The 23,326-nt window shown below is 40.1% G+C and overlaps 1 protein-coding gene across 4 annotated transcripts in view; it reads left to right on the top strand.

Moving 5' to 3' along the window:
- The window catches only part of ulk4 (unc-51 like kinase 4), a 68,113-nt gene that overhangs the window by 21,297 nt on the left and 23,490 nt on the right, over positions 1 to 23,326 (top strand). For all 4 annotated transcript variants that reach the window (XM_035643874.2, XM_035643866.2, XM_035643849.2 and 1 more), the window contains exons 21-31: positions 5,585 to 5,746; positions 6,039 to 6,224; positions 7,692 to 7,819; positions 13,043 to 13,176; positions 13,458 to 13,579; positions 13,842 to 13,898; positions 14,254 to 14,305; positions 14,972 to 15,066; positions 18,461 to 18,512; positions 18,738 to 18,942; positions 20,721 to 20,813. In XM_035643874.2, coding sequence (XP_035499767.2) covers positions 5,585 to 5,746; positions 6,039 to 6,224; positions 7,692 to 7,819; positions 13,043 to 13,176; positions 13,458 to 13,579; positions 13,842 to 13,898; positions 14,254 to 14,305; positions 14,972 to 15,066; positions 18,461 to 18,512; positions 18,738 to 18,942; positions 20,721 to 20,813 — 1,286 coding nt within the window. The remainder of the gene's footprint in view (positions 1 to 5,584; positions 5,747 to 6,038; positions 6,225 to 7,691; positions 7,820 to 13,042; positions 13,177 to 13,457; positions 13,580 to 13,841; positions 13,899 to 14,253; positions 14,306 to 14,971; positions 15,067 to 18,460; positions 18,513 to 18,737; positions 18,943 to 20,720; positions 20,814 to 23,326) is intronic.

The raw sequence follows: 23,326 nt of genomic DNA on the forward strand, positions 1-23,326 counted from the left end.
TTATTGTTGTTTTATTGCATCAGTCATTAATCAAGTAGTGAATAGTTTTGTAGTTTTGTTTGGAGAAGGAGATTGTCTACCCATGTGCTAAATGTAAATCCAGTGTCACACACGTTTTATCACATGACAGCAGTGAGATACAGTGCCAAGACCCTGTCTAAAGCGCTCCAGGCAGTGGGGGTTTTGATGTGTTTTCTGACCCACTGGATCACCCAGCCCCCTCTGCTGCTGTTGAGAGTTTTCCTGATTTACAAGTAAAGCAAAGGAGAAAGGAATGGAAGATCACTGCTTTAGAAGAAGGGTCGACTAGGGGCTCGGGTGGAGGGCTCGGGGGTCGGGGTGGGCGGACAGCCAAAGAGAGCATGGTGGTTTTTACCAGTGGAGAGAGGGATATTTGGGGATGGCAGGGAGTGACAGGGAGGAATAGAGAGAATGATCAGTGTGGTGGTGGGGGGTTTGGGGGGGGGGGTGGCAGGGAGTCAGAGAGAGAGTTGTAGTTGGAGAGGGGGATTGGATGGCATGGAGTGAAAGACAGGTTTCCAGGCCAGACTTGAGCTGCAGGAAATTATTTATGAGCATGAACAAGATGATGCTTCTGCTGCCTATGAAGAAAAAGTGTGTGTGTGTGTGTGTGTGTGTGTGTGTGTGTGTGTGTGTGTGTGTGTGTGTGTGTGTGTGTGTGTGTGTGTGTGTGTGTGTGTGTGTGTGTGTGTGTGTGTGTGTGTGTGTGTGTGTGTGTGTGTGTGTGTGTGTGTGTGTGTGTGTGTGTGTGTGTGTGCGCGCGCGCGCGCGCAGCATCAGGGATGGGGTGTGAACAGTGTTAGAAGCCAAGGGGCAGAAATACACACACACACACACACACACACACACACACACACACACACACACACACACACACACACACACACACACACACACACACACACACACACACACACACACACACACACACACAGAGAGAGAGAGAGCAGTGGTGAGCCGATTAATGATTTATCACTATCTTCCACAAAGGAAAGGAGAACAGAGGGGGACTCTCAGTCATGGGTCGAGTCAGTCAACAGTCATGGGTCCTACCCTTGTCTCTAATATAGGAGTGACCACTCCATGTGCATGCAGTCTCACACACACAAACGTACACACATGCGTAGTCTTAGTGCAAGTCATTGTGTAATATAATAATATACTGACATTGTATTGATTAGCATTTAAACAAAGATATGGTTAGGGAGATGAGATTGACACAGTCCTTAGTGTTGTCTGCCAGTTTGCCTGTTAGTTTGCACGTGTTTGTCTGTCTGCTGCTCAGTCGTCTTCTTCTCTACTTGTCGCTCCTCTCTAACTGTTTTGTCCACCTCTCTTCCTCGTTCTTCTCGCCTCACTGTCTGCCTCGTGGCCTGTTAATCAGACAGCCTGTCTCTGTCTTTGAGGGGGGTTATTAGCGGTGTTAGATGTGCTGCGTGAGGCTGATAGATGAGTGCCTGTTTCTGCCATAGGGGCTCATTCAAAACCAGGTGCACTGGCTTCTAAAGGACTTCAATTACAGAGGAAAGCCACATCAGACATGTGAACACACACTTGTGCACACAAACCCCGTGTTGTTTCATGTGATGTCGTTTTTGTGATATATATCTCGCTCTACTTGAGACTCAGAGGCCAGGTGCAAACATGTTGGGATATAAAACTAATCTGCTGATCAACACTTGAAGACATGGATGACAGGATGTTATTGTTCCATATCAGCCTAGCCTTAAACTCTTTTCATCTGAAAGCAAAGGTTTTTCCAATTTTTTTTTTTTTTTTAGCCTGGGGTTCAAAGTAGGCTAAATCTTATCTGTCAGCCTTGAGCTGTATAATAAGGGAGATTTTTTTTTACTAAGAAAAGTTCCTAGTAAGCTAGTTAGTCATGTTGAAACCTGACGAAAAAGAAGGAAATCCAGTTAAAACTAAATGTATCAGAAGATAAAATAATGGGAACTGCATGTTTTTTTGCAGTTGCCGAAGTAGAATCCAGGAAATCTGAAATCTGATTGCGTTCTGGAGTTTAATTTATTTCTGAGTTCACAGAATCTGACTTTTTTTCTCTCAACTATAGATTAAATTTAATTATTAACCTATACAGTTACTTAATTTACCATTTAGATTTTCTCTTAATAACTCTTTTAGTAATTCAAACCTCCCAAATCATATTCCCTCACATTGCTGGAAAAAACTAAACAAGGTACAACGGAACAGCTGTCATCAAACTAGAATATCTTTTTTTAAGCACTGTCTGAGCTTCAGAGAGTGAATATTGTCAAGTGAGGGCTTAAAGATACAGGGTACAGTGCACTCATTCAATTTAGCTGTAAAATGATTCAGACAGCTTAAAGCGTGATATAGGCTTTCCATACCATTCTTTTTCCCAGTGTAAAGCTTTTAAATCCAGATGACAAATTTTCGCAGCCGAACCGTCAGGACGAAGGGCAGGGTGGACGTCACATGCACACAGTACACCCTCACAGAGCAGTACTGTGTGAAGCCGAGTCTGCCTGTTGCTTGAACACACACCGCAAAAGTGGCATCTGCCGAGTTCCTGCTGAATTCAGTTCACCTGCCGTGGTCGGGTAAGAACTTTATGGACGTAAGGCCGATATTTTTCATACCACATTTGTTCTATCGATGTGGGTTGTGACAGCAGTCGTACTGTGAAATCTGCAGTCATACATTTCTGAATTTTACTGCAGCCTGTCTTTGGTTGCATAAGCTCCAAATCAGCCATCAGTGGACATGTCCCACAGTGGAGTGTGAGGTCACCGTTGGCCTGATGAGCACAGATTTTACCATGTTTCTTCCAGAACGGTTGACTTACATCTTCCAAAACCGCACAGTGTATTTTAAAAAGGGCCTTTAGTCTTGATCTACAACTATCTGCTCTGTACAACAGAGAGAGAGAGGGTTCAACATGTTTAAAACTAGAGTGTTTTGTTGAACACAATTCTGTTATGGTATTGTGTAGGAAAATAAAGATGCGATCATTGTATATTATTGATTATTATACAAACTTCAATGGTGTAAAATAATATTTAAAAAATAAACAGATTTCTCTTCATTTAGACTCAAACTTGGTACAGCCTTCTGTGTCAAGGAAGAATAAAACCTGTCTTAGATGACCTTGTAGCTGAAGTATTTGGAAGGCCATTGGAAAAAAAAAAAATTTTATTTCTTTAAAGTTGACTTTCTGGAGATGTGAGGTTTAAGTAGGACACTGAGTATAATATAATGAGTGTGTGAACTTGTTTCTCACACCAGGAGAAATTATAATGAGAATAACTTACTCTTTCCTCTGTCTCTTGCATTTCTCTCTCTGCATCATAATGATGGAGTTTCTTGCATGAACTACTTGTTTCTCACCACATGCAAGGATATCGCTCATTCTGTCTCACTCTCTCTCTCTCTCTCTCTCTCTCTCTCTCTCTCTCTCTCTCTCTCTCTCTCTCTCTCTCTCTCTCTCTCTGTCTGTAGTTCCTGGCAGGGCTACAGTCTATTAAACACACAGACAGTGGGTGCTCCCCCGTGGGCTCATTAGTGAGCTGGCCCGCGCGGCCTAGGGAATGCTGGAACAGACCATTCTACTTGTTCCCAGAGGGGTGCCAAAGGATTCATTAAGTTGTCGTGCTACGCAGCCCCTTGGCGTTGAATACGCAATGTGATGTTCTATATTGGATTAATAGGTAGGTTATTTATGCTATCAGTTATGATCAGAGCTCCCATGCGATGAATAGGAAGTGTCTCTAATTTGTGAAAAATGTTAAATAATTGGTTCACAGCCTGGTGATGTTTTATTTTTTTCTCAGTGCTAAAACTGACATTTTGTATTAAACACAAGGTTTCGCTCTTTCTGACATAGCAGCAAACATGTGGTCAGTTTGAATGAATGCCAATTTGTCATAGATTCCTAATCTGACAAGTTTTCATGTCAGAAGAATACCTGATCTCTATCTATAGAAACCTTTAAACCATTACTGAAGCCTAATCCACAAAATACACATTTGCTGTCCACACACATTCTGCATTATACGTGTTGGATCTTTGGTGGATAGTGATGACATGACATAGAAGTAGTGCATTTAGCCATATTTTTGTTAGGACTCATTGAGGTCACACATGAACAGCAGAAAAGTAGTAACTATAAAACCTTAAATCATTTGCGTCTATGTAGACTACGTGTTCAAGATCACAGTTACAGTTGTGTGTTAGCAACAAAAGTACAAATTTAAACAGCCACATTTCAATCTTACATGGAGTTAACTGATACAAACAAAAGACAGATTATCACTTTAATCATTGGATTATTTGAACAAATGTGCTAATTAAATTGTGTTATTATGACACATGTAGAATTACCATGATGAATTACCACAGTGGAATGAATGTTTGAGCTGCTTTTATCAACCTTTACCACAGAATGTAGTTAACTGTGTTTAATGAATAGGCTCCATTGTATCTCATATCTAGGGAGAGTAGCATCTAAGTGATGTAACCCAGTGAAACACAACAATAACCCGACAGAGGCAATCACTTCTGTTCCATCGCCTGTCTTTCTCCACAATGACTTTCCTGGAAAAACTCATTTCCTCAGCCTCAGAGATTTCATTAGTCCGGCCCCATTGTCTGAACACAAACAACTATTCTCTACTCGGGCAAAGGTGTGTGGGCGCATGGAGTATACACATAATCATACACACACACAAACACCTGCACACTAACTCATATGTGCTCACACATCATGCACACACTTGTGCACACACACAACCTCCCTCGTTATTGTGTTGAGATGACGCTAAGAGCTTATCTAATTGCCAGTTTGTGATTGAATTAGTTCTTTGTTCATTTCTACCTTTTGCTGTATGACATTTTTCAGTCACCTGACATTAGACCAGAGGATGTGTTGCACAATGTGCCATTACAGTATATACAAGAAGAAGAAAAATATTTTTTGGGGGACACAAGAGCACTTGGATGTGCTTTGGTATGAAGATGCATGTGTATATTTAAACAGCAGCATGAAAGCTCATCATATATGAGTACAAATAGAAGACACCCACCACTTGGCTGTTCTAATAATTATTAACTAATCATTATTTGCACTGGGCCAATGTCTGTACCCTTGAGGCTTCCCAGCACATACAATATTTTCTTTTGGTCTTCAATGTCTCTCTTCACATTTCTTTGTGTTTCCATCTGTTATTCTTTCCATAGTCTTTCAATGAATAAAAGCAAAGGAGCGTCATTTGGGGTCAAAGTCATAGTGTTGGTGCTGAGGAGTTTGGATTCAGACTGCAAGGTTTTTGACAAATGCATGTGACTGCCTTCTTTTGTAGAATTGTTCTTCAATTTACTGGAAAAAGGGAAAACCAATTTTCAAATAGTTTGAATATATGGAAAATATGAAATGGCCATATAATGATATGGGTTTATATAAAAATGACTGATATATAATGACAATATTATGTTGTTTTAATTTTTTTAATCTTATAAAATAGAAGAACTTTAATAATAATAACCAATTAGACCTAAAATGACTGAACTTGTGTCCCTCTCACAGGATGATTCCATAGTTCATCACATCGCTGCAAAAACCATAGAGAACATCTCCACCACCGTTTCTGGATCCTCCCACCACCTGTTCACAACAGAGATAGGCTCCGCCCTGTGGTACCAGTTCACTCACTCCACCGTGGAGGCTGTCAGAGTCACTGCCGTATCTGTAAGTTGAAAACTTGAAAACACACGCACCTACTTAATGAACCGCTTATATTTTGTGATTGCTAATGACACATTATATCTCTTGCGTCTCCTGACCAACCTCAGTAGAATTACATATTAATCTGTAGGTTATCCGTTGCTGCGTATTGTGTACCTTTGTGAGCTTTCTCCTTTTTTTTCATGGTACTAACAGCTTCACATCAGCGATGTCAAGTGCAAAACAAGGGAATTGGATAACACAATCCATGAATGACATACACTACCTGTGTTTTTCTGTATATCCTCGTCTCCAGTCTCTTTCTAGGCTCACCCGGGTGGTGCCAGCAGTCTTCTTGGCAGTGATTGACACATGTGGCCCTGCGGCCATCTTGGAGGGTGTGGGTGGAGCAGGGGCCAGGGTCCAGCAGCACCTGCTTACTGCTATGGCCACTGCCTTAGTCACCTCACGCATCCAAACCCACCACGTCACACAGACCAAGGTATGTGTTTGTGGTCTCGTTCATCTTCTAGTAATGTAAGAGAATATTGTAAAAATGCCAAATTGATGAAAATAGACTCATTATATATCATCTGTCACACAAAAAACCCCAGATGTTATATTTCATTGATACTGCTGACAAGAAATTGTATAGGTTTTTTTGGTATCATCAATACTAAGCTGGGTTTGATTTTTTTTTTAAACATACAGGGTAATTATCACTAATGAGGACGCTTTTACACAAGGACTGATGGATGAAAACACTAGATAACACTACATCAGGAACAAACGGAACTGGCTTCAAGCTATCTCATCCCTGACTTTAGGCAGTCTCCCTCCCTCCCCTCCCTCTCTCTCTCTCTCACTTCCATACAGTTCATGAACTAATGCTGAACTTTGCACAAACTAATTTGTCAGGAATTACTTATTTAATTTTTCATGAGACAGCCCATGTAGTGTGTATGTGAAGTGCTAATCTTGGCCACGCAGGGGGCTAAAATTGATTTGAAGGTTTTTAACTTGGAGTCTAGCATTGGTAATTGACTCTGAACTGAATTTATTTGCATTGAGCATTTCCAATTTAGCACCAGAATAAAAACTTAGTACTTTAACTCTACTCTAATTATACACTGATATGCATTCATCCCCCCACCCCCCTCTCCCCTGGCACAAAGACAGACAGTCCAAGAGTTTGTTTACACAGAACTCTCATAATGTGTGTGTGCGTGCGTGTGAGAGACTGCATGTGTGTGTGTGTTTGCGTATGTCCACAAACACACACGCACATACACTAATTTGTAGAGTGTGTCAGTATCTGGGCTAATTGGCTGAATGAAAGAGCTGCAGCCTTCTACTTCGGCAATGCATTGTGGGTAGTGGGGAGGGACTTATCAGCTAGGCACATGCTACTGGGCTTTGAAATTAATTAACTTGGTGTGTCACCCCATAAACACACATGTATGCACATTGTCTCCACACACACACACACACACACACACACACACACACACACACACACACACACAGTCTCTTGTGCATGGTGTTGGTGATAATGATAATGGTAATGAATGTTGGCCAGTCAAAAATGTTTTCCCCCCAGCTACAGCTGCTGTGCGAGCCGACGTCTGGATGCAAGTTTTTGTACATGTGTGAATTTTTTTCCCTTCACCTTAAGAAACATTTTATGTTCAAATCATTTCTTATATATGCACATATATTATTTGAATACAATCCAGTAAAGTCTTTTGATACGATAAACCCAGAGTACAGCATTGTGTACAGTGAAAACATTTTCCTCTTCATACTCTAATTCAACCCACTTAATTGAGCTGTTACCTCGTAAACATTTAGGTTGCTAATACTGTAGATCCAAAAAGGGCCAATCGCAGTTATATCAGTAGCTGTGTGTATGTTGTGCGATATGTGCGATGTGTCTCAGGAAGACTCAATTTGTGTTTGTGTCTTGTAGAATTTGGTGTTGAAGGTGCTGCACTGTCTTGAGAGTCCAGCCACAGTGACAAGAGCCAAAGCGATGCTTCTACTGCTGTTACTAATTCAGGACAACTCACACACTCTGCTTTACTGCTGTCAACACAGGTAAATACACACTCGCACATAGCGGCAAAGTTTAAGTCTGGAATCTGTATTTAAAGCCAGATTATTATACATACATTTGTTTTACAGGGCTAACTGAGCAACAGCTAGAAAGTACCTCATGTTTGGTCACTAATTATGACCATGTAAGTTTATATGAAAATGTATTGAATCTCATGTCTAATTGCGTTTTTTTAACGCATTGGGACATGTCCTTCAAAAGAAAGTAACCGTGTTTGCGGTCTGCAAATGAAATTGATCTATCCTGTCTATATGAAGGAGGCTGCAAGTATAAAATATCATTTCGTTTTATTGGTTAAAGAGTTACCCTCTTTGAAACTGTACTGTTATACAGTAATAACATTTGGACACCGCTTGAGGCAGATGCGTCTGTTGCATCTGTCTCACCACATAGCTCAGTGCACCCTCCCTCTGCCTGACTGCACTGAGATTTGGACCAGTGAAGCTTAACACCAGTCCGGTCTGTCAGACCACTGGCTAATTAATTTCACTGGAATGTTCACACATAGTGAACTGTCTGAGAACAAACAAATAGCATTTATGAATTCCATACCAAGGTTGGATTCCCCTTTAATTATGTAGCTGTAGCTTTCAGTGTGTGTTCTTTTACGCTGTCGCTAAAATCAAATTCGCTCCTCAGTTTACAGCACGGTAGGCCAAACCCAACATTGTGCTCCATGTGTTTGTTTTTAATGATATTGTTCATTTTAAAGAAATTGGCATTAGTACTAACTGCTACTACAACAATGAAACTGCATAGTTAAATCAGTTCATATTTCAAATTATCTAACTCCAGCCAAGCCGCACTGTTGGTCCAAGAGGACCAGCAGGTGGTAAGCTATGATTAATTAAATGCTGAGGAGGGGAGATGGCACTCTCCAAGTTTCACTCAGCCTAGAACTGTTCATGTAACAGAATTTTTTTCCTCTGGCATGCTTTGTGAAATGTAATCTCCGCAGACAACTCTTGAATCACAAAATATGCAGTTTGCTTTTTTCAGTGGTGTCTGTAATGACTGATCCATGCCGTGGTTGTGATGATGAGCTTTATGGTTTCACTGCAGGCAGATTTTTTTAAAGCAAAAATAAAACCAATTAATCAATAAATAAAAACAATGCAGCCTACTTGAAAACTTTAAGTTTCTGATATCCATCAGCCTGGTGAAGACAGTTTGCTGGCTGCGGTTTTTGCAGCACCTCAGGAGCTGCTGAAAAACAGACAGCTGGTTCTGACTGAAGAGACGGCCAACCGGTCGGTGGAGTCAATGTGGACTGAAGGGACCGGAAGTTTCAGTGGCACATACATGCCACTCACATCTCACTTTTAATGAGGATTCCCAGCTACACTATGACCACAGTTACTGACTCAAACCTTCAAACAGTGTTTACTTCTGTTGTTTATCTTCAGGTTCTTGGAGACTAATACTGTAGATAATAGAAAGTTGACCTGTGAACTGCGCTGCCACACAGCAGCTGATCATGTTTGACCAGGCTTGTGTCATCGATTTCTAAAAGCTCTGTTTTCTTCTGTTCACAATGAAATGCAACCCCCATATTTCAGATGTATTTGCTTGGCAGAGCATCCAATCAATCAAATATTTTCTCAAGTTATTAAACCGACAAATACCACCATACAGACTATGTGTTGAGTAATTTATCCTGGAAGAAAACACATCACAGTTATCTGTTATTTAAAGCAGATTTCCTTTAGAAGGGAGACTTCCTTCATAAAAATGCTGCCCGCCGTTGTTGGCAAGGCATTTGTACTCTGCGTAACCTTTTGCGTTAACTAGCACAGCAGCTGTGGGAATTATGATATAAATGTATATGTACCCTGGATATTCGGACTGTGCTGCTGCGTGTTGTAGCTTTACTGGGACTTCAGACGGTTCATTAGAGCTGGTTGTCCTGCGTTTCACCCCACTCCGACTTGCAATGCAGCTGTGAGTGTTTAATGCTCATATGATCAGATGCATATGCATGATATATATACACACACACGCACACACGCACGCACATAGCCAGGTTCCCTGGTAATTTATGACCAGTTGGTATTTCAGTTTGAAAAAGATGCCCTAGATTACTGACATATGGTTCCTTGTAACTCACTCTCTCTCTCTCTCTCTCTCTCTCTCTCTCTCTCTCTCTCTCTCTCTCTCTCTCTCTCTCTTTCTTTCTTTCGCTCTCTGTTTTCCATGTTTCAACTCACAGCTTGTTTTCTTTTTTTATTGAAATGCTTTTCACTTAGCCTCTCTTTCTCTTTCACCACTATGGGTGTCTTATATTGTACACAATGTGAACTGTCATATTCAATTAAAGAAGAAGAAGGAAAAAAAGATTTAGGGTCAGGTTAGTAGGAGTAGGGTTTGGAGATAGAACCAATGATTTGCTTCATAGTTATTTTTAATTACCAAATAATTAACTGACAGTCTGAAGACACCACTTGCTGAGGAGCTCTCTCAGTTCACCATCAGTGCAGTTTGATATTTTGCGAAGACGTCATCTAATGTATTTCTTGTTTTATACTACTGTACACAAAAGAAATAATTATAAGCTAGTCCCATTTCCATAATAAATAACAATTTTAATTGGGATTTGAGTATGTAAGGACCTGGAAATAAAGAACCTATTCTCAGTGGGGGGAAAAAATGGTTGGAAAGTTTGGAGTTGGTTTCGGGTCAAGAACATCTTTGAAAACAAAAAGACGATAAGTTGTATTCTATTCTAAAATTAATTATGTTTGGAGAAACATGTTGTTTCCACATAATATTCGTAATTTGCAGTTTGAGTGTCAACTGTGGTCATCACTGCCTGCACACTATATCATGAAGAATAATACTTTCCATATAGAAATCATAGTATATACTCTGGGAGTGGGATTTAGAAATGAGCACAAATCTGCAAGATTTGCTCATTTTGATCCGACCATGCTACCTGAGTGACAGCTTTTATACCAGTGCATCATATTCTGGAACTTAAAATGATTTTGCTTTCTTAAATTTCGGCATGAGGAATGCTGGATATCAAAACATAACCTCCTTTTCACATGACCCTTAAAATAGAATAAAGGTGTTTGTAATTTTCACTTTCTCTTCAACTCATTTGCTCTGTGCCTGCCTGTCTTTCACATTCCGCGAAAATCCACTTTCTCTCCATCTCCCTCCCTCCTCTCACTTGCTCTCCCTCTGTTCGCTGTGTCTGAGCTGTCAGATTTGACCCTCCTGTCTCGCTCCCACCGAGCACTCGTCTGACTTCACCACACACACACAGCCACATATCTTTCCCTCAGTCCTGCTTCTACCCAGGCACGTTGTGTTTAATTAGTTCCTCAGTGGTGTGTGTGAATGCGTGTGTGCACACGCACGCTTTTGTATGTATTTGTGTTTTTGTCTATATGAGAAAAACTTGTGCAGGCCTTATTGAGGAAGTGTCAAGATTACCATTGGGAGTGGAGTGAGATGGCTTTTGACAGAGACAGTCTCTAACACACACACACACACACACACACACACACACACACACACACACACACACACACACACACACACACACACACACAGTGGGCCACTTGTAAGTCAGTTGTACTGCGAGTACTTTGTTACTTTGTGGGTGTCCCATAGTGACTGACAGAGAGGTGGCAAATGTGTGTCTCTCTTTATTTAGCAATGTGGAAAAGTGGCAGCAAGACGACCAGAGGAGCACACAGGCAGAAGTCCAGCAAGGAGACAAGTAGACAGACAGACAGACAGGATGCAGGCATAGAGCTGGTGGAGAGACAGATGGTTAACAACTTCCTCAGAAAGACAATACTTAATTGCACAGTAGATGGAAAATTAGGCCCATAAACATTTTGAATCAGAAAAACATACGGTATTATTTTTTTAGGCTGGAGAGATAATTTGAATTGCTGACTTTGATCAGATGTGATTTATTGTTTTTGCATACATTCATTCAAATACAAAACAATACACCATAAAACACATCAAATTTATCTTTCACATGGAAAGAGAAAAGAGTGTGTGCTGGAGGACTTTATGCTGTTTTAGATGTTGTAAATCCAAATAGATATTTCTCTGTTCTAATCGTTTCATTCCCTGCTGTCGTTAATTATATTGTTGTATCTAGTACCCATAACATGGATTTAATGTATTGTTGGGAGTGATTGTTTTCATACCTGAAGGGTTCAATGAGGCCAACTATAATGAAGTCATTTATTTGACTGTGACCGTTGATTACTGAGATCTTGGCAAAAAAACAGGTGGGTGATTAAATGGTGTATGAAGATACGATACATGTATCGAGTCATTTGAAGGGTTCAATGAGGCCAACTATAATGAAGTCATTTATTTGACTGTGACCGTTGATTACTGAGATCTTGGCAAAAAAACAGGTGGGTGATTAAATGGTGTATGAAGATACGATACATGTATCGAGTCATTTGCAGGTCTGCCCCAAGGTTATGCTGGACATGAACATTATTATGATTTACTAAAGGTTACGGTTTGTCATTTCTTTCCTTCCTTCCATTTGCCCAAAGCCATAAGAGTAAAGGGAAATTTGAAATATGTAATCCATTGGACCCCTAATATAGTAACAGTGGCAGTGTTGGATACCATTTAACTGTAACCCTGGATGATAATCTTCCATGCATCATTAGGAATAAAACTCTGCACAATTGCCCCTTTAAAGCTCAGCATCGATATCTGTGAAATAACGTGACCTCTCCTTCCACATGGGTCTGCAGTCGTTCACGCCTGATGCACACATGGGTGTGTTTGTGTGAAATGCGTGAATTTGCAGTGATAATCTTTCTGCTCTGCTGTGAATTTGTGAATAGAATATTATTGATTAGTGTTCAATACACACAGTCTGTTGTGAATAAAAAATGTTCTCAAACTCAAGGCCTGTCTGTCTGTCTCTCTCATGCCCAGTATAGTTGCCCCGTCTTTTTTATGCATGCTGTCAAAATTTTATAGCTCACAGTCTAGAATTGTTAATTTGTCTGAATTCTTTTCATTTTTTTCATCTTATCATCAAGTTGATATTGGTGAGCATCTCACTAAAAATAGTTGTAATATTAAAAAAGGTGTGGTATCGTCAAAACATTGATGTGGTGGTAACACTACATACAGATTTGAATATAAGTCAGTTATTGTTTTATTTTTATTTTGTGACATTGAATGCATGTGTGTCTATTTCTCTCCAGACTTGTCATGTATCTGGAGAGAGACCTGCGCAAAGCCCGACCACTCAAGGCGAACCCCAACCAATCCGGATACCTGTCTCAGTGTCTGGACTTACTGGTCGCATATCTGAGCAGCACTGCACCACTGATACTTGGTACAGATAACACACACACACACACACACACACACACACACACACACACCGGCACACACACATGGAGAGAGAGAAAGGGATAGAGAACAAAATACCCCATCTACATGCTTGTTCTCATGTGCATTTTTTAAACCCATTCAGATATTTTTTTGCAAAATAGAGAAATTTCAAATATTGAAATCAAATATTGTTACAGTTTGTACATGAGCCCGTTAACCCTACACTCACCCCCCACCATCCCTTATCCTCTCATCTTGTCTTGCATCCTCATCTCTCTGTAGAGGAAGTCTTATGTGCATTGAGAGATGTGATCGGGAGGAGACATCCGTCCACAGCTCAGAGCAAACAGCTTAAAAACACTTTGCCCACATTGTCTGTCGTGCTGGAACTTCTTTCATCACAGGTAACGAGGAGTTTGATTTTAATGTGTTAGCAATATTGTTTTTTGTGTTTTGTTTGTATTATATTTTCTCATTAATTATCAATCACTAGCATTGAACACAGCCTTGCCCATCTGTTTTGCAAGTCCATTATTTCATTAACCATGCATTTGTGTCTTTGAAGGCCAGGTGTTTTTTTTTTAATGTTTTTTTGACTACTTCGCTTATTTGTCCCATCACCCCATCTCTGTTTCACTGGGTGACTGACACTCTGTCTTTTCACAGGTCATCCGATCTCAAATTGTCACTGAAGAGTTTCTGGCTCAAATTGGATTGCTGCTTGTAAGTGTGCAGATCACATGGACTTGTTGATCCGTCTCCCACCTTAAGAGTGGTTGTTTTCTTGAATAATAACACTGTTGAAATGAGGAAGCAGTTGCCCATTTTAAATCTGAAATTTGTTTGACATATTAAAACATAGTGACTTTGCAACAAGTTTGAGCCATTATCATAACTGCGAGAATCTGCGATACAGAAAGAAAGAAAGTTAATAATGACACAGCAGCACATAGTGATAAGTAGTTGGCAAAAAAGAAAACAGTCTTCATTATTTAAAGCCCAGTAAATTTGTCGTGACCAAACATTGTTGAAGTTTTTATGTGTAAGTGATGTCATTTCTCCACTCTCTTTCTCTCAGGACTATGTCACCTCTATAGAGTCCAGTGAAACAAACCTGGCCAGTGCTGTGGGTGAGTTTATTCATAAAAATAAACTTCAATGACATCATACAGCTCCCACAATCTGGTGGGTATATTTCAGCAAATTATACCAATGATCATTTTACTATTCAGTGATTGAGGAAAAAAAGGAAAAGAAAAAAGATCACACAATTTTGGCCACACTTTCTATCCAACTCATCGCTAACGTTTACTCTAAGGCCGCTGTAGGTTCTGCTACATGCTAGGAAGGGGAGGGTGAGTCGAGGGGTACTAAGTTGGCTGAAATCCCCAACCTGAACACGATATGCCACTAAATCCTACTCACTGAACCTTTAAAAGTTTTCACATTTGGATCCTAAGGAAAAAATATTATTTGGAAGATTAATATTTGGAGGGGGAGATATGATCTTCAGGATACAGATGTGGTGTTGAATGTCAAATGTGTTGTTCACAAGGCGAGTTCAGCGTACGGGGCCACTGCAGCTGGAGGAGCTGAGGGGCTTATAGTATCAACCTTTTTTTATTTTATTTAGATTGGATTCAACTTGTGTCATTGCACAGAGTACTGAGACAACGAAATGCAGTTAGCTCGCAAATGGAATAAACCCAGGTGCCTGGTCAGCCTGTGGGTCATCCTCCACTTTTATTTAGGGAGATGTTTCAGTAGAGCTGAATGATATTGTGATTCTCGTCTAGGTGCAACCGTTTGTGAAGAGTTAATCAGGACGTGTCTGTCCATCGTGAAAGTCCTGAGTCAGCACCATGCTCTCATCACTCCATATAATACTGCTGTAAGTATGCAGCTGACTCCCTGTCTGATTCACTGTCTGTCTGTTTGTCTGATTGTCTGCTGAAAGTTTGATAAAGCAATATTAGACCAGTATCTTGCAATTTTCAACATCAGTGCAGGACTTAGGAGACAATTTCTCACCAAACTGGTATTATTAGAAAAAGCATAATAATATAAAAATGTGTCATGTTAATGTAGCATGTCTCCAGTTTTTGCCCATTTCACATAGTGGCATCTAGTTTGACATTCATTGTGTCTTCCACTCTGCTGAACCGGTCTATTTATGGTCAGAAGACACTGGGTCAACTCATGGGCTATTTGGCGAGACACTAATCAACTATTGAATCAACTAGAGTCTCATCAGATCTGTGTGCATCTGTGTGTGCGAATGCATGTATGTGTATGTGATTGGATGATGAGACTGTGTTTAATGACTATTGACGTATGGAAGGGGAGAGAAGCAGGAAGCAGACAGGATTGAGGGAGAGAAAAGTAAAAGAAATGAGGAATACAGGTGAGGAGGAAAGAATAGTCTTGCTCCTACTGAGAGTCAATAACACAGGAAGACACTTCAATTACCACAAGCCAGCTCAGATTAACTTGAAGTGCCCACTGGACAAGGAGACATAGTTTACGTCTCTGACTCTGTCTGAGTAACATTTGAAGGTCATTTATGTAAACTTAAATGTGTGATGGAATTTTAATGTGGAGACACAGTTATTACCTTATACACAGGCTACCAGATGTTAACAAATAACATTTCCAGTTGGTTTCATTCAGAGCGTGATTTTATTGCACTAAATGTGCAGTCAGCCACTGAGGTTTTCATTACTTTTTGGGTTACGTTAACATAAGCACAAGGGTTTTTTTTTTTCCAAATAAAATCGTATCTCATAGTTTTGACACAATGCAAACAACACCAATTATAATTTGACAATTAATTTTTTGTTAACAATACAAGAAGTCGTTACTTTGGCAAATAGAAAATACCACTATAGTCTTTTAAACATAGTCTGACAACCACTCAGTTTTCTAGAAAAGGATGAGATGTGTTGCATCATCATTATATACTACTGCTTGCTAACAACAGCCCATTTCTTGTTAGATTAATGATATACAGTAGTTTCAGCAGGTGCTGTATATTAACAACCATGTAGTTTTATGCACTGCCTATCAACAGTGTACACGTGAGGTTTGTTTACCAGTAACATATTTCAGAAGACCGCCTGTTGCCTCTAATTTGCATCTCTCCTCGTCCTGTGAGAATACAGATGAAATAGGATTTTACTAATTTTGTAGTGGCTACAGAGCAAACCGAATGAAATTCATCATTAGTTGCAATTGTGTCGGAAGGAGAAAAAAAAGCACTGCTGTACAGAAGGCAGAGAGATTATTTTGTGAGAGAGCAAAAACAGAAAACTAGGGAGAAGGAAACAGAAAATAGATTGGTAACAGTTCAGAGAGAAATGCACCAAGCCTTCTCCCTCTCTCTCTCTCTCTCTCTCTCTCTCTCTCTCTCTCTCTCTCTCTCTCTCTCTCTCTCTCTCTCTCTCTCTCTCTCTCTCTCTCTCTCGCACACACACACACACACACACACACACACACACACACACACACTCACACTCACTCACTCCATCTAGTCTTTTGATGATCGTGATATTAATACAGACCTTTAAGTGGTGGACAACATCCTTTGTACTTTTCTTTCTCTGGCTTTTAATGTCATGACCTCACACACACTCCCTCAGCATTAGTGTTGTTTCTATGGTAATATTAGTAATCATGCAAATACATGCAATACAGATACATGCCTAAATAAAGGCTTTGACAGTTGCGGAAGTACATTTGTGTGTGTGTGTGTGTGTGTGTGTGTGTGTGTGTGTGTGTGTGTGTGTGTGTGTGTGTGTGTGTGTGTGTGTGTGTGTGTGTGTGTGTGTGTGTGTGTGTGTGTGTGTGTGTGATCAAAGAAGGCACTCAACAGTCTATTTCCATAGTAATTTGATCCTCTGTGACAGTGGTCTATGTGGTTGATGGCCACCGAATTAATATAGAACTGTGTCTTCTATTCAGTAGGATCTAAAAATATATCTGTTTTTAGATTGTCTGTATATTAAGTAGGATTTCAGAGAAAGGGCTGAGATTGCTTTTATTGATATACATTTTCCCCCTCAAATAAGAGAACATGGGACCAAACCAAGCTATTGATAATATTTATACTGTTTATATTCAACAGTTAGATTGAATATGAACTTATAAAATAACTGAATTATAATACTGGATTATAATGTATTCTGCCCGATTCTGCATTGGGAAGAAAATTAATACTGTGAAGCCTTTAGAATTACCTGATTTTCTGCATTATTTGTTCATGAACTGTGATCTGATATTGTGTGTCCAAGTCACAGACACAGACAATATAATTTAAAACATTCACAATGCTGTTGGAAAAAAGTTTGAGGATTTAATAACTGAGCAAAGCTCCTTTGGCAGCTCTTGAGATCGTCCCCCAATATTCCTAATGGGTTAAGGTATGGTCTCTGACTGGGCCACTCCGAAAGATAGGTTGTGTTTGTTTGTAAGTGCATTTACTAACTATGTTTACGCTCATGCTCCTGCAGCATCACCTAACTTCTGCTGAGCTTCAGCTGGCAGACAGCCACCCTGACACTGTCCTGTAGGATGCAACGAAGCAGCCCCCCCGAGGCTCCCTCCTCTTTGCCCTTTTAACACCATACGTAGTGTTTGTTTTACTTCCCAAACATTTCATATGTGGTTTCATCAATGCACAAAACAGTTTCCTGGTAGTGTTGTGGAATTTCAAGGTTCACTTTGGCAAACTTCAGTTGCACAGTGCTGTGTTTGTTGAAGAGCAGTGTCTTTCTTTGTGATGCGTTGCCATGCTCCATGATTTGAGTATGTAGACCCTTGAACAGAAATGTTAAACAGCTGGAATGATTCCTATAAGCCTTCAGCTGTAACTCTGGCATTCATTTTTTTTTTTTTTTTTTTACTTCACTGATCATTCTGCACTGTGCTTTTGAAGTCATCTCATTTGGACACCCTCTTCTTGGCAGGGCAGCCACAGAACTAAATCATCTGCATTCTCACTGTCGACTGATGAATATCTAAACTCTTTGAGATCACTTTGTAACCTTATCCATCTTTATGCTTATCTTACCTCCTATTTTTTAGGCACAGTTTGACGATTTTGTGTAGTCTTAGTTTAAATAGATTGTTTGTTCTAGATTCTTCGATGAAGAACTGACCATATCTAGAGGGTTCACAGATTTTTTTCCTGCCGCTGTAATTAATCTGCCTCTTACAGAGTATTGTGGTCAAGGACCGATACAGTGTCGCGTGTTAAGTTTTTGTTGGTCTGTTTATATCTCTTAAAGGTTGTGGATGCCATCCTGCCTCCCCTAACAACACTGGTTTTCAGCAGCAATGGTAAGAGAAGTGGTTTTAAGAGAGAGAGGAAGAAATGAGACAGAGGAGAGAGGAGGGACCGGTTTACACACAACCACAATGATTTTCACATTTGTTGCATGTCATACTCTCCTTTCTTCCCCCGTTTTCTGTCTGTTAGATATATAGATATTAGCACAATGTTATTCAGCTGTTGAATGTCACTGATTTAGTTTACTATATCAATCCTCTCTTTGTATGTTACAGTGGAGTGGTCTGTGTTTGTTTTGCGGGTGCTGTCCGAACTCAGTCTCGCCCTGCTGGTCCAGGATGGTGATGTACCTGATGAAGATGTGAGGACAGAGGAAAGAAAAGAGAGAGGAGAGGAAGGAGGAAGGGCACCAGAGGAAAGGGATGAAGGAATCTCTTCCAGTAAAATCTTAGCTCTCATCACTGAATCTCTGCTTCCAAGGTTAGTCAGATTCAAGTATCGGCTTGACAGTGTGTATGGTGATTTTTATTTCTGTAGAATGGCAATAGAGTGGCATCAATGCAGCATTGAACCATTAAGTGTGATACTTTGTTGCTTCAGAAAGTATTCAGAGCCCCTCACTTAGTGCAGACTTAATTGTGTTGTAGAATTATTTCTGAATGTATAAAATGTTTATTTCTGCCTACACTCAATAATCTATAATAAGGTGTGAAAGCATGTTTTTAGAAATTTCGGCCAAATTATGAAAGTTAAAAATTAAAATCTCTCATTTACAAAAGTATTCTGACCCTTTGCTGTTGCTCTCTCCACTGTGGGCTGCAACATCATGCTGTGAGTGTTTGCCTTAATTATGTCTCGAACTTGTCTATCTGAGTCCATCTGAGGTTAATTGAATTGATTGGACATAGAAAGGCACACAAATAAAAAGGCACACAATTTCCCACTCAACATGACATTTTTGCGAGGCACAGATCAGGGCAAGGGTATTAAACAAATTCTAAAGAGAAAAGTTTGGAGCCAGCATGACTGCAAGGGCCTTGGAGGTGACCAAGAACCCAACTGTCACCGCAACAGAGTTTCAGAAGTCTTCTGTAGAGGTGGAAGTTCTAAGGCGATCTCCATCAATCAGGCCTTTATGGTAGAGCAATTAGAAGGAAGCCACTTTAAGTAAAAAGCAGCATGACGGCCCGCTACGAGTTTGCCAAATTGACTCCGAGAACATGCAGGAAAACATTATGTGGTGTTTGTTACTTACTCATGCTATGTCAGTAGGTGGTGATAATTAACCAATCTAATCCTTGGTTTAGGCAATTAAATAGTTGTAGTAGTAATAATAGTAAATACAAGCTTTACCTAGACACTGTGGCAATCATCTCTGCCACCCAACACACACCAGAACAACAGGCGCTCTCCGGTAAGTCTTTTATTAACAAAAACTCACAACTCACAACAACATTAATGCAGTGTGACACTGCCCGGCTTCAGTCACACATGCTCTCCTCTGACTCTTCTCTCTGGTGGAAGCTTCTTCCACAAGCTTTACACCAGGGGAGTGATTAGACAATTTAGAATTTAGCTGTGCTAATGTGTTATCATTAAGAAGTCCACTTGCTATCTTGGGGTTTTCTACACAAGTGACAATCTAGTCAAGGTAATTATACATATGACAAGATGTGTGGTGCTATACAGACTTATTCAAAATACTTGCTCTTTAAAACAGAGAATATGCAAACTTGTTTTGTGTCCTGCCTCCGTGGGTATTCGTCACATCCAAGTACTCGACTAGGACAAGCATCTGTCTTTATGAGTGTTGGCATCTAATGATCGTACATTCATACTGTGGAGAGCAGAGACAGACAAATACCGTTCCCTTCAAGACAGAGAAACAGGAATACAAAAATAGACATTGAAATTTGTTGTTTGTTTTTTTTCTCACAATCTTTGACATCTTCTATGGATCTATATTGTCTCTTCCTATACCATTATTATTTTACCCCCCACCAAAATATCCTTATTTCTCTCGTCTTATGTGTTCCCTTTTGTTCACTTTTATTTACACCCCCATTTTTTTCCCTCATATCTCTCCCCGTCCTCTCCTTCTCCTATTAGGAATCTGGATTTCCCCTCCCCCACTTCTCCGCTCTCTCTCTCTCTCCAGATCTGTTCCAGTTTACACTCTATTACTAATGATCAGAACAGTGTGTTAATTATTAACACTACGAAAGCCAAATTTTGTACTCATGAATGTTTATGTCTAGGTATGAATCTCTTCTTCAAGCAGCAGAGCCAATCCCACTCTACGCACTCAAACTGCTGGTATCAGTGACTGAACACAGCACAAAGATCTGCAGGTATTGTACACATAGGCACTTCATAAGTCACACACAATCAATCATACACAGACACTTACATACACTGTAAGTCCAAAATATTAACATTCTGTAATAACACTATAATATACTGATTTTATATTACACATCCATTAATGTTGTCTTATGTATAGCAGTCCTCTATAAATCAGGCACTTTTTAATTTAAAAAAATGTCTAGTTGCTTCTGTCTCAAAATCCTTGTGGACATCTATGACCTGGAAGAATGAGAATCTCCACAGACAAATCTTAGCGTGAATTATTCCCTCTTATTGTAACTGAATGTGTTTATAGACAATACGTATGTTAACTGGAAAAACAAAATTATTCTTGTTCTCTGTCCAAGACCAAGCTTCGGTAGTATTGAGGTGGTTTGCAGTCCTGGCAGGCATACACAAAAATACAGATAGGTACATTTTAGGCTCTCGATGTGTGATGTTTTAACGCCAAGGCCAGTCATTCCCAGTTTTGTGCTGTGAATCACTAATAGCTGTTTTTAATTCAAAACCATGCACACACAAGTGCACACACAAGTGCACACACACACACACACACATCTCCACACATGTACACAAACACAAACTGACCATTGGCAGTGATTTATTTACGCACTACACTACAGTATAATACGTACAGATACACAAATAATCGTTATTTATTGACATAGCTGTTGCACATTCAGAGCTAAAAGCAACATCAGCACAGATTTTAAAAAACATGACTTTTAAAGTCAATGTTTTCTATATGAGTAATCAGTTTAGTGGCAGGTACAAGGTGCTGTATCAGCTAAGACCGGTGTAGATTTGACATATTGTGCTGATATATATTTTGGCACACCGGCTACTCCTGAGGAGCTGTTTTAAAAAGTGAAATGCACATGCTTTAAATATGCAACACTAAGACAAAATGATTGCCTCTGTTAAGATTTACTGCTGCATAACAAAGTAATTAAAATTTTAAAAAATGTTTCCCGACGAAGCAGTTATCTGTCACCACAATAAAAGGAGGCTATGTGTTGCTGTTGCACAGAGAATCTGCTAATCCCAAATCTAACCATGAGATGAGTCGCGTGTGCGCGTGCGTGCGTGCGCGCGTGCGTGCGTGCATGCGTGTTCCCCATGTGCTTTATTTGTGTGTGCGCACTGAGGTATGTGTGCTTGAAAGATGTGTTCTGACAGCGGCTGTCAGTAAGTCTTGATTCTCTGGTCACCTGTCTTCTCTTTTTAGCTGTTGACAGACACAGGAAGTGAGGGTGAAAAGAGAGGAGGTAGAGAGAGAGAGAGAGAGACAGAGAGAGAGAGAGAGAGAGAGAGAGACGGAAGATAATTGGGAACAAAGGGCAGGCAATCTTTCCAAAAAAATCATATTGTGATCTTTTTAACACACAATCACAATCCACGCTCTGAATTGTGATCTTTCTCTACAACTTTGAAATGTGCTGTCAAAAATATCCAGACTCAAACTAGCCTATGGATTTATCTGTTTGCAACATTTAAAACACAATATTGCAATTAAAACACTGGTTTCAAAATGGTGCATCAGCGTGTTAAATCTGTCCATGGCTTTTAACGGCACTTTAACTTCAGCTTTTCGACTGCTGTATTGATTTACAACAACCATGATTGTTAACCATTTGTGTTTCCCTTATTTTTTCCCCTCTTCCATCCACTTATTGTCTCTACTTCAGCCATAATAACTCACTAAACCTCTTATCACTTATATCCCACTCTCCGTCCATCTGCCTCCGTCCCTCCCAGGGTTCAGAGTTCACCCGCGTTGGAGAATAGGCCCATACTTCTCTTATCAGTAATATTAGCCCCTCTCGTCTTCATCCTTCTCTTCCTCCCTCTCTCCTCATACCACACTTTCCTTGACACGAGTAGAGTGATGTGAACTTTTCAAATTGGTGTCAGCACTCTTCTCTCTACATCTCTGTTATTCCCTGACTCTTTTCCTCTGACATTATTAACAATATTTTACATTTTTTTGCTCTCTGCTTCGTTCTCTTTCTCTCACCATCTCTAATTTATTAACATTAGTCCACATTTCTGTCTTCCTCGGTGCCCTCTCTCCACAACTCTGCCTCCATCACTGCAGTTATACAATCAGAAATTAAATTGCCTGGGTCTTGGTTAGATAAGTGTGGCTATGAAGCCCGCCGTGCGGTAATTAGATGGTAAATTGGGGACATTAACGTTCGGAAGGCAGCCTGCTGTCTCTCTCTACATTATCACAGCCCAGACACACCTTCAAACAACTACATTTACTGTGACCTTTAGCCAAATAACATGCTCTGTGTGTGTGTGTGTGTGTGTGTGTGTGTGTGTGTGTGTGTGTGTGTGTGTGTGTGTGTGTGTGTGTGTGTGTGTGTGTGTGTGTGTGTGTGTGTGTGTGTGTGTGTGTGTGTGTGTGTGTGTGTGTGTGTGTGTGTGTGTGTGTGTGTGTGTCCATGTATGTTTCAATGTCCTCATACGGTGTCTGTCTACCAAATGTATG

This window comes from Scophthalmus maximus, chromosome 1 (genome assembly GCF_022379125.1).
Source record: "Scophthalmus maximus strain ysfricsl-2021 chromosome 1, ASM2237912v1, whole genome shotgun sequence".
Lineage (NCBI taxonomy): Eukaryota > Metazoa > Chordata > Actinopteri > Pleuronectiformes > Scophthalmidae > Scophthalmus > Scophthalmus maximus.